At 35.0% G+C, this 12,569-nt stretch overlaps 1 protein-coding gene across 1 annotated transcript; it reads right to left on the reverse strand.

Moving 5' to 3' along the window:
* Nucleotides 1–2,724: 2,724 nt before the first annotated feature.
* On the reverse strand, nucleotides 2,725–5,337 carry LOC140920356 (uncharacterized). Its single transcript, XM_073368617.1, has 3 exons — nucleotides 5,299–5,337; nucleotides 2,786–5,081; nucleotides 2,725–2,736 (listed from the first exon to the last, which is right to left on the reverse strand). The coding sequence occupies exons 2-3, from the start codon at nucleotides 5,069–5,071 to the stop codon at nucleotides 2,725–2,727; spliced, it is 2,298 nt and encodes a 765-aa protein (XP_073224718.1). The 5' UTR covers nucleotides 5,072–5,081; nucleotides 5,299–5,337.
* Between the last annotated feature and the right edge of the window lie 7,232 nt (nucleotides 5,338–12,569).

Consider the following 12,569-nt stretch of genomic DNA (forward strand, 5'->3'; position numbering starts at 1 on the left):
GATGAAGGTTACGTAATGAAGAGGAAACTGAAGAGGTAACTGTTATATATACGTAACACTTTTACAGCGCTTTTTATAAGCCTTTTACAGCGCTTTTTATAATCCTTTTTACAGCGCTTTTTTTGTAAAGCGCTCTAAAAGGCTTCTTTAGTTAAATTCTTAAAAGGCTCTTTTACAGCGCTTTTGACAAATAAGCGCTGTAAAAGACCTCCGTGTGTTATTATGTTATTTGAATGCCTTTTACAGCGCTTTTGTCAAATAAGCGCTGTAAAAGACCTCCGTGTGTTATTATGTTATTTGAATGCCTTTTACGCCTTTTACAGCGCTTTTGTCAAATAAGCGCTGTAAAAGACCTCCGTGTGTTATTATGTTATTTGAATGCCTTTTACGCCTTTTACAGCGCTTTTGTCAAATAAGCGCTGTAAAAGACCTCCGTGTGTTATTATGTTATATTAATGTTTTTTAAAGCCTTTTACAGCGCTTCTTACACATAAGCGCTCTAAAATGTCTCTTTATGTTAATTTTAAAAGGCTCAACATGCAAAACCCACATAGTAGTAACTGGTCACCACCAAAATCCCTTCATCTTCACCAAACTCTTCTCCTTTTATGCATCTTCTTCACAAACATCAAAGCTTACTCTTTCACAATTCAATCTCCACCTCAACACCCTTTTTATCTCTTTACATTCTCTTTCCTTCTTAAATCGAAACTTAATTGGTATTCAGGATCATTGCCATGTTGCGAAAAATGGGTTTGTGTCTGATGTTTTTGTTAACAATGTGTTTTTGGGGATTCCCATGATGCGTACAAGGTGTTTGAAGAAATGGGTTAATGTCTGATGTTTTTTGGATTCCCATGATGCGTACAATGTGTTTGAAGAAATGGGTTTGTGTCTGATGTTTTTTGAATCCCATGATGCGTACAAGGTGTTTGAAGAAATGGGTTAATGTCTGATGTTTTTTGGATTCCCATGATGCGTACAAGGTGTTTGAAGAAATGGGTTAATGTCTGATGTTTTTTGGATTCCCATGATGCGTACAAGGTGTTTGAAGAAATGGGTTAATGTCTGATGTTTTTTGGATTCCCATGATGCGTACAAGGTGTTTGAAGAAATGGGTTAATGTCTGATGTTTTTTGGATTCCCATGATGCGTACAAGGTGTTTGAAGAAATGGGTTAATGTCTGATGTTTTTTGGATTCCCATGATGCGTACAAGGTGTTTGAAGAAATTAGGTGTCTGATGAATATTATTTTTAAAGCTTTTTTACAGCGCTTTGTCAAATAAGCGCTGTAAAATGTCTTTTTTACTCACTTTCAAAAGAGTCGTTTACAGCGCTTTGTGTGAAAAGCGCTGTAAAAGGTATAACACACTCATTATTTTATTTTTAAAAGGATCTTTTACAGCGCTTTTTAAGATAAGCGCTGTAAAATGTCTCTTTATTTTATTTTTGTGTTTGGTTTATTTGGGTTGGGATGACATTAAAAACCTTTTTATCAGTTCAGTTCAGAAAATAAATTAATCAGAACTTAGTATAAAACACTCAATTCAGATTACATGCATGAATTATTAGAAATGACAATGAGAATCTCTCTGTACAGTTCAGTTCAGTTCAGTTCAGAAAATAAATTAATCAGAACTTAGTATAAAACACTCAATTCAGATTACATGCATGAATTATTAGAAATGAGAATCTCTCTATTCAGTTCAGTTCAGTTCAGTTCAGAAAATAAATTAATCAGAACTTAGTATAAAACACTCAATTCAGATTACATGCATATTTACAATAACACAGTTCAGATTACATGCATAGCTTATATAAAACAATTAAACATATACATTAAGATGCCCTTCTTCTTTTCCTGGTGACATTCACATTTGTTTGTCCATTTACAATACGAAACGATGGATTAATCCAAATTCCCTCATCATGATCATCTCTAAGATATAAACCATCATCAGTTGAATCAATTTCATGTGGTTGTTGTGATGTTGCAAATAAAAGATCATTACCAACATCTTCATCATTATTGTTATCATCACTTATTTTATTGGTCGATAGGACAACAGACCATTTATCATTAGAAGGATCAGTGACATAAAACACTTGTTGAGCTTGCGACGCTAAAATAAAAGGCTCGTCTTTGTATCCCACCCTATTAAAATCGACAAGCAAGAATCCTGACTCATCAATCCGAACGCCATTATTATTATCGACCCACTTGCAACCAAATATAGGAACACGAAACATTGTGTAGTCTAACTCCCATATGCGCTCGATAACCCCAAAATATGATAGATTTGCATATATTGGGTTTTTGTCTTTTGCACTTGAGACATGCATCGCTTCAGCTACGAGAGTGACTCCACTATTTTGCATAGTGGTCTGATCATCTTGTTCTTTGGTATAAAATGTGTAGCCGTTAATAACATAACCAGTGTAAGAAAAGACATGTAAGCTCGGACCATTTGCTAGCCACCTCAATCTATTTGAAATTGATCCGGGGTCTATATCAAATTTTGACATTATGTGATTTTTTAACCATGTTACAAAACTTCGATTGTGCTCTCGAGTTATCCAATTTTGATTCCTATTCATGTTCAAACGAGATAACTGATCAATGTGTATTGTAACATACGGTTGAACCTCATCATCATTGTGCAGAACATACAATTGTGCCTGCTCCCATTCTGTCCTTGATATAGTCAGTAGTCTCCTTCCAGTTATCCCTTCTCCTGATAGTCTTCCCGAATGACGAGACATGGGAAGCCCTATGGATTCAACATTGGACAGATATTCAGTACAAAATTCAGCAGCCTCTTCAACAATGTATCGTTCAGCAATACAACCTTCTGGTCGACTTCTACTTTTTACGTACCCTTTTAATATTTTCATATATCGTTCTATCGGATACATCCATCTCATATAAGCTGGCCCACAAAGTTGTGTCTCCTTAACCAGATGAACAGTAAGGTGAACCATTATATCAAAAAACGATGGTGGGAAATACATTTCAAGCTCACACAAAGTAACAACAATTTCCCTCTGCAATGTCGGTAATTTCTGAGGGTCGATCACTTTACTACAAATTTCCCTGAAGAAGAAACATAATCTAGTTAAGGCTAGTCGAACTTTTTCAGGTAAAATGGAACGTATACCTATTGGTAGCAAATGCTCCATTATAATATGACAATCATGGGTCTTCAAACCTTTTAACTTGAGGTCTTTCATACAAACCAAATTTTTAATGTTCGAAGAGTATCCTTCTGGAACTTTAACTTCGTGTAGAAATTTACATAAAACAATTTTTTCCTTTCTAGATAGAGTATGAGCGGCTGGAGGTAGATATGTGCGATTTCCTTTCTTTACTGGAGCCAGTTCATTTCTTATTCCCATATCGACCAAGTCCAATCTTGCATTGACGCCATCTTTAGACTTTCCTGGAACATTGAGTAACGTACCAATAACACTTTCAAATACATTTTTTTCAATATGCATCACATCGAGGAAATGTCTTACATACAATGACTTCCAATATGGCAATTCAAAGAAAATTGACTTTTTCTTCCACCCAGTTTTCACCAGCTCTCCCGCAAAAGGTTTGCCAAATTTATTGGTCAAACCTTGTACTTTTTCAAGTATTTGATATCCAGTCGGTGCTAAAGGAGCTTTACCTTCCTCTGATTTTCCATTGAATGCATTTCTCCACCCACGATACTGATGACTATAAGGTAAAAATCTACGATGTCCAAGAAACACATTCTTCTTACAATGTTTCAACCGCATCCAATTTGTACTCTCTTCACATATAGGACATGCACACTGACCTTTAATGCTATATCCTGATAAATTACCATATGCTGGAAAATCATTAATTGTGCCGAACAACATAGCCCTCAAATTGAAACACTTTTTCCTATACCCATCATAAACTTCCACACCTGTCTCCCACAGAATTTTTAAATCTTCAATTAAAGGAGTCAAGTATACGTCGATATCATTCCCCGGTTGTTTGGGTCCAGAAATTAACAGAGACAACATCATAAACTTACGCTTCATACATAACCATGGAGGTAGGTTATATATTACCAAAATCACAGGCCACGTGCTATGTGAGATGCTTTGAAGACCATGTGGATTCATTCCATCAGTAGAAAGTGCAAGTCTTAGATTTCTTGACTCTATCCCGAATTCAGGATACTCGTGATCAATTTTTGCCCATTGTGGGGAATCTGCAGGGTGTCGAAACATTCCATCTCTAATTCTTTCATCTGCATGCCATGTCAAGTGTTTTGAATCTTCTTCACTGCGATACATGCGCCTAAATCTTGGTATTATAGGAAAATACCACACGACTTTTGCTGGAGTAGATTCTTTCTTCTTATATCGAGAGACATTGCATTTCGGACACGCCTTAAGTAGTTCATATTCGTTTCGAAATAAAATGCAATCGTTAGGACACGCATGAATCCTTTCGTAACTCATTCCAATAGAACACAAAATCCGTTTAGCCTCGTAGGTTCGACTGGGAAGTTCATTATCATCTGGCAACATATCTTTTATGAGTGTTAATAATTCCGTAAAGCTTTTATCAGACCATCCATTACTCGCTTTTAAGTTGTACAACTTTAATATCGCTGACAGTCTTGTGAATTTAGTACAACCATTATATAATTCTTTCTCTGCATCACTCAACAAACTTTCAAACATTTTAGGACAATCTCGAAGATCTTCTTCAACTGCTTTTGCAATCTCATCAACTCGGTCCGGCTCATATGTATCTGTATCGAAATCAGTTGAAGCATATGTAGAACTATTCTCAAAATTAATGTTTCCTTTTTTTTTCTCACCATGTCTTATCCAACATGTGTAGCTTTGATCAATTCCATTACATACTAGATGTCCTTCTAATTCATCTTCTCTAACACGTTTTCCAAAACAACATTTTAAACAAGGACAAACTACTCTATTTGGATCTTTTGCATTCTTCACTGCAAACTCAACAAACTCCTTCACTCCAATTTCATACTCTTTTGACAATCGATTGGCTGAAATCCATTTCCTATCCATATTATACCACCTATATAAATGCAGTAACAAAAATAATAAGCTTTCAAAACATATCAACAAGTTTCAAAAAGAAACCAATATCAACTAACAATTTCAAAACAGAACAGATCATGTGGTATGAGTTTTTGACAATTTTTGACAATTTCAAAACAGAACAGATCATGTGGTATGAGTTTTTGACAATTTTTGACAATTTCAAAACATAACAGATCATGTGTAAAAAATACCTTAGACAACGTAGATGGCCGCACAGTACGTAGAGGATATTAGGGTTCCCAACGTATATAATTATTTGAAAGATGTAGAGGATATGAGGGTTTCCAACGTATATAATTATTTGAAAGATGTATTTTACAGCGCTTGTGAAAAAAGCGCTATAATAGGTAGTTAAATTCAATGAAAGCGCATGTGTTTTACAGCGCTTGTGAAAAAAGCGCTGTAATAGGTAGTTAAATTCAATGAAAGCGCATGTGTTTTACAGCGCTTGTGAAAAAAGCGCTGTAATAGGTAGTTAAATTCAATGAAAGCGCATGTGTTTTACAGCGCTTGTGAAAAAAGCGCTGTAATAGGTAGTTAAATTCAATGAAAGCGCATGTGTTTTACAGCGCTTGTGAAAAAAGCGCTGTAATAGGTAGTTAAATTCAATGAAAGCGCATGTGTTTTACAGCGCTTGTGAAAAAAGCGCTGTAACTGATTCGCGAAAGCGCTTCCGTTTACAGCGCTTTTTTGACAAGCGCTGTAAAAGCCTTATAACGTGATGCGCAAACGTTATATGACCTACTACAGCGCTTGTTTTACAGCGCTTTACATAAAAAGCGCTGTAATAGGTTCCGTTATTTTTAAAATATAATTACAACAGCGCTTGTGTTTAGAAAGCGCTGTAAAATGGGCGCTGTTAAATGTCATTTCTGACGTAGTGCGTAAATTCGTTTTAAATTTGTTTTTATTTATTTAAAGTAAATGATTTTTATTTAAAGTGAATGATTTTACAACGCTTGTAAAAAACACGGTCTAATAGGTCATTTAATTATTTGAAAGCGCAAGTCTTGCAAGTCTTTTACAGCGCTTGTAAAAATAGCGCTCTAATAGGTCATTTAATTATTTGAAAGCGCAAGTCTTGCAAGTCTTTTACAGCGCTTGTAAAAATAGCGCTCTAATAGGTCATTTAATTATTTGAAAGCGCAAGTCTTGCAAGTCTTTTACAGCGCTTGTAAAAATAGCGCTCTAATAGGTCATTTAATTATTTGAAAGCGCAAGTCTTGCAAGTCTTTTACAGCGCTTGTAAAAATAGCGCTCTAATAGGTCATTTAATTATTTGAAAGCGCAAGTCTTGCAAGTCTTTTACAGCGCTTGTAAAAATAGCGCTCTAATAGGTCATTTAATTATTTGAAAGCGCAAGTCTTGCAAGTCTTTTACAGCGCTTGTAAAAATAGCGCTCTAATAGGTCATTTAATTATTTGAAAGCGCAAGTCTTGCAAGTCTTTTACAGCGCTTGTAAAAATAGCGCTCTAATAGGTCATTTAATTATTTGAAAGCGCAAGTCTTGCAAGTCTTTTACAGCGCTTGTAAAAATAGCGCTCTAATAGGTCATTTAATTATTTGAAAGCGCAAGTCTTGCAAGTCTTTTACAGCGCTTGTAAAAATAGCGCTCTAATAGGTCATTTAATTATTTGAAAGCGCAAGTCTTGCAAGTCTTTTACAGCGCTTGTAAAAATAGCGCTCTAATAGGTCATTTAATTATTTGAAAGCGCAAGTCTTGCAAGTCTTTTACAGCGCTTGTAAAAATAGCGCTCTAATAGGTCATTTAATTATTTGAAAGCGCAAGTCTTGCAAGTCTTTTACAGCGCTTGTAAAAATAGCGCTCTAATAGGTCATTTAATTATTTGAAAGCGCAAGTCTTGCAAGTCTTTTACAGCGCTTGTAAAAATAGCGCTCTAATAGGTCATTTAATTATTTGAAAGCGCAAGTCTTGCAAGTCTTTTACAGCGCTTGTAAAAATAGCGCTCTAATAGGTCATTTAATTATTTGAAAGCGCAAGTCTTGCAAGTCTTTTACAGCGCTTGTAAAAATAGCGCTCTAATAGGTCATTTAATTATTTGAAAGCGCAAGTCTTGCAAGTCTTTTACAGCGCTTGTAAAAATAGCGCTCTAATAGGTCATTTAATTATTTGAAAGCGCAAGTCTTGCAAGTCTTTTACAGCGCTTGTAAAAATAGCGCTCTAATAGGTCATTTAATTATTTGAAAGCGCAAGTCTTGCAAGTCTTTTACAGCGCTTGTAAAAATAGCGCTCTAATAGGTCATTTAATTATTTGAAAGCGCAAGTCTTGCAAGTCTTTTACAGCGCTTGTAAAAATAGCGCTCTAATAGGTCATTTAATTATTTGAAAGCGCAAGTCTTGCAAGTCTTTTACAGCGCTTGTAAAAATAGCGCTCTAATAGGTCATTTAATTATTTGAAAGCGCAAGTCTTGCAAGTCTTTTACAGCGCTTGTAAAAATAGCGCTCTAATAGGTCATTTAATTATTTGAAAGCGCAAGTCTTGCAAGTCTTTTACAGCGCTTGTAAAAATAGCGCTCTAATAGGTCATTTAATTATTTGAAAGCGCAAGTCTTGCAAGTCTTTTACAGCGCTTGTAAAAATAGCGCTCTAATAGGTCATTTAATTATTTGAAAGCGCAAGTCTTGCAAGTCTTTTACAGCGCTTGTAAAAATAGCGCTCTAATAGGTCATAACCATGTTTCAGGTTCCGCGCCAGATTTCAAACACTAGCCATCGTTTGGTCTGAAAATACAGATGTTGGTCCTTTTTTGTCAAGGGGTATGAAAGTCGCTCGAAAAGTCCAAATGAAATCGAGGACCGAGAGACCATTATACCATTCTTCCCCAAAATTTATAACTTTTTTTCGGGTTCCGCGCCAGATTTGAAACACTAGCCATCATCTAGTCCGAAAATACAGATGTTGGTCCATTTTAGTCGCCCGATTGGAAACACTAGCCATCGTCTTGTTCGAAAATATGGATTTCGGTGCATTTTAGTCGGGTGGTAAGAAAATCGCCCGAAAAGTCTAGATGAAATCAAGGACCGGGAGACCATTATAGCATTCTTCCCCAAAATTTATAATTGTGTTTCGGGTTCCGCGCCAGATTTCCAATACTAGCCATCGTATGGTCCGAAAATACGATTTTTGGTCTATTTTTGTTGGGTGGTACAAAAATTACCCGAAAAGAGCTGATGAAATTGAGGACCAGGATACCCTTATAGCATTCTTCTCCTAAATTTATAACTTTGTTTCGTGTTCTTCGTCAGATTTCAAACACTAACCATCGTTTGGTTTGAAACTATGGACTTTGGTCCATTTTTGTTGGGTGGTACGAAAATCGCCAGAAAAGTCCATATGAAATCGAGTGTCTGGAGGCCCTTATAGCATTCTTCTCCAAAATTTATAGCCGTGTTTCGGGTTTCACGCCATATTTCAGACACCAGCCATCGTCTGGTATGAAAATATTGATTTCGGACCATTTTTGTTGAGGGGTATGAAAATCGCCCGAAAAATCCATATGAAATCGAGGACCAGAAGACTCTTATTATAACATTTTCTCCTGAATTTATAACTGTGTTTAGGGTTCCGGGTCCGATTTCAAACATTGGCCATAGTGTGGTCCGAAAATACAGAATTTGGTCCATTATCATCGATGGGTACGAAAATCGCCTGAAAAGTCAAGATGAAATCGGGGACCAAATGACCTTTATAAATTCTTCTTCTAAATTTATAACTTTGTTTCGGGTTCCGCCTTATATTTCAAACACTAGCCATCGTCTTGTTCAAAAATACGGATTTCGGACTATTTTAGTCGGGTGGTATGAAAATCACCCGAAAAGTCAGTATGAAATTGCAGGCCGGGAGACCATTATAGCATTCTTCTCCAAAATTTATAACTGTGTTTCGGGTTCCGCACCTTATTTCAAGCATTAGCTATCGTGTGGTCTGAAAATACGATTTTCAGTCTAGTTTTGTCGGGTAGTACAAAAATTGCCGGAAAAAGAACAGATGAAATCGAGGACCAGGAGACCTTTATAGCATTCTTCTCCAAAATTTATAACTGTGTTTCGGGTTCCGCACCTTATTTCAAGCATTAGCTATCGTGTGGTCTGAAAATACGATTTTCAGTCTAGTTTTGTCGGGTAGTACAAAAATTGCCGGAAAAAGAACAGATGAAATCGAGGACCAGGAGACCTTTATAGCATTCTTCTCCAAAATTTATAATTGTGTTTCAGGTTCTGTATCAGAATTTAAACACTAGCCATCGTTTTGTTTGAAAATATGGATTTCGGTAGATTTTTGTCAGGTGATACAAAAATTGCAAGAAAAGTCTAGATGAAATCGAGGACCACAAGACCCTTATAGCATTCTTCTTCTAAACTTATAACTGTGTTGCGGGTTTTGCGTTTTATATTTCAAACACTAACCATCATTTTGTCTGAAACTACGGACTTTGGTCCATTTTTGTCGGGTGGTACGAAAATTGCCCAAAAAGTCGATATGAACTAGAGTATTGGGAGACTCTTATAGCATGCTTCTCCAAAATTTATAAGTGTGTTTTCTATTCTACGCCAGATTTCAAACACTAGCCATCGTCTGGTCTGAAAATACTGATTTGGCCCTTTTTCTGGAGTGGTACGAAAATGTCCCAAAAAGTCCAGATGAAATCCAGGACCGACAGTCCCTTATATCATTCTTCTTCTTATTTTATAATTTTCTTTTGGGTTCCACGTCAGATTTCAAACACTAGCCATCGCCTTGTTTGAAAATACGGATTTTTGTCCATTTTAATCTTCTCTAAAATTTATAACTATGTTTCAAGATCCGCGCCAGATTTCTACCACTAGCCATCAATTGGTCCGAAAATACAGATGTTGGTCTATTTTTATTCGAGGGGTACGAAAATCGTTCGAAAAGTCCAAATTAAATTGAGGACCGCGAGACCATTATTGCATTCTTCACCAAAATTTATAACTTGGTTTCGGGTTCCGCGCCATATTTCAAACACTAGCCATCGTCTTGTACGAAAATATCCCGAAAAGTCTAGATGAAATCGAGGACCAGGAGACTCTTATAGCATTCTTCTCCTAAATTTATAAATGTGATTCGGGTTCCGCATCAGATTTCAAACACTATCCATCGTCCAAGACGATGGATAATGTTTGAAATCTGACGCGGAACTTGAAACATAGTTATAAATTTAGGAGAAGAATGCAGTAAGAGTCTCCTGGTCCTCAATTTCATCTGGACGTTTCAGGAGATTTTCGTGCCACCCAACTAAATTGGACCGATATCCTGATTTTCGAATAAGATGATGGCTAGTGTTTCAAATCTGACGCGGAACCCGAAACATAGTTAAAAATTTAGAAAAAGAATGCTATAAGGTTCTCTCGGTCCTCGATTTCATCTAGACTTTTTCGGCGAGTTTCGTACCCCTCGACAAAAATTGACCAAAATATGTATTTTCGGACTAGACGATTGCAAGTGTTTGAAATCTGACGCGGATCTCGAAACACGGTGATATATTAAGGAGAAGAATGCTATAAGGGTTTCCTAGTCCTCGATTTCATTTGGACTTTTGGATCGATTTTCGTAATACCCGGCAAAAATGGACCGAAATCTGTATTTTCGTACCAAAAGAGGGAGACTGTTTGAAATTTGACGCGGAACCTGAAATACTGTTATAAATTTAGGAGACGAATGCTATAAGGGTTTTCCGGTCCTCAATTTCATATAGACTTTTCGGGCGATTTTCGTACCACCCGACAAAAATGGAAAGAAAACTGTATTTTCGAACAAGATGGTGCCTAGTGTTTGAAATCTGACGTTGTGATGATATTATCCGGAGTTTTGTATCAAAACTAGTGGTATTATATGGAATCTGAAACACATTTATAAATTTAGGAGAAGAATTCTATAAGTGTCTCCCAGTCTTCGATTTCATCTGGACTTTTCGTTCGATTTTCATACCACTAGACTAAAATGGATTGAAATCCGTCGATTTCATCCGAAATACTGTATTAAATTTAGAAGAAGAATGCTATAAGGGTTTCTCGGTCGTCGTTTTTATTTGGACTTTTTAGGAGATTTTCGTACCCCTCAACAAAAATGGACCAAAATCTATATTTTCGTACCAGACGATGGCTAGGGTATGAAATCTGACTCGGAATCCAAAATACTGTTATATATTTTGGAGAAGAATGCTATAAGGGTCTCCCAGTCCTCGATTTCATCTGGTATGTTTGGCTGATTTTTGTACCACTCAACTAAAATGGACCGAAATTCGTATTTTTGAACAAAACAATGGCTAGTGTTTGAAATCCGACACGGACTCGGAACACAATTATAAATTTAGGAGAAGAATGCTATCTGGACTTTTCAGGCGATTTTCTTACACCTTAACAAAAAAGGACTGAAATCTATATATTCGGACAAGACGATGGCAAGTGTTTGAAATCGAGTGCGGACCCTAAAACCCAATAATAAATTTTGGAGAAAAATGCTATCACGGTCTCCTGGTCCTCAATTTCATCTGAACTTTTCGGGTGATTTTTGTACCACCCAACATAAAATGGACCGAAATCCGTATTTTCGAACAAGCTGATTGCTGGTGTTTGAAATCTAACGTGGAATTATAAAGTAAAATTATTAAACGAATATAATAATGACATATAATAAAATAGAGTTGTCAAATAAATATGTAACTTTTATTTAATTGATAATTCTATTTTATCATATGTTATTATTATCTTCCTTTTAAAGTTTGACTGCATAACGAAGATAGTAATAACATATAATAAAATAAACTTGTCAAATAAATATTTAATTATTACTTTATTTAACAACTCTATTTTATTATATGCTAGTATTGTTTTCGTTATGAAGTACAATTATACAACGAAAATAATAATAAAATAAAAAATTAGAGTTGTCAAATAAAGTAATAAATACATATTTATTTGATAAACTCAATTTTATTATATGTTATTATCTTTGTTATATAAAATGAAGATAATAATAACATATAATAGAATAGTGTTTTCATATAAAGTAATAATAACCTATTTATGAGACAACTCTATTTTATTAAATATTATTATTTTCTTCATTTTCTAGTTGTACTCAATAACGAAGATAATAATAACTTATAATAAAACAGAGTTGTCAAATAAATTAATTATTTTATATTTATTTGACAACTCAATTTTGTTATATTTTATTATTATCTTTGTTATTAAGTATAATTATGAAACAAAGATAACAATAACATATAATAAAATAGTGTTGTCAAGTAAAGTAAAAAATACATATTTATTAGACAATTCTATTTTATTAAATAATATTATTAATTTCATTTTGTATTTGTACTTAATAACGAATATAGTAATAACATATAATAAAATAGAGTTGTCAACTAAATTAATTATTACATATTTATTTGACAACTCAATTTTGTTATAT

Source organism: Cicer arietinum, chromosome 5 (assembly GCF_000331145.2).
Source record: "Cicer arietinum cultivar CDC Frontier isolate Library 1 chromosome 5, Cicar.CDCFrontier_v2.0, whole genome shotgun sequence".
NCBI lineage: Eukaryota > Viridiplantae > Streptophyta > Magnoliopsida > Fabales > Fabaceae > Cicer > Cicer arietinum.

Coding starts and splice junctions, on each gene's coding strand:
- LOC140920356 (XM_073368617.1), bottom strand. CDS start 5,071: ATGGATAGGAAATGGATTTCAGCCAATCGATTGTCAAAAGAGTATGAA.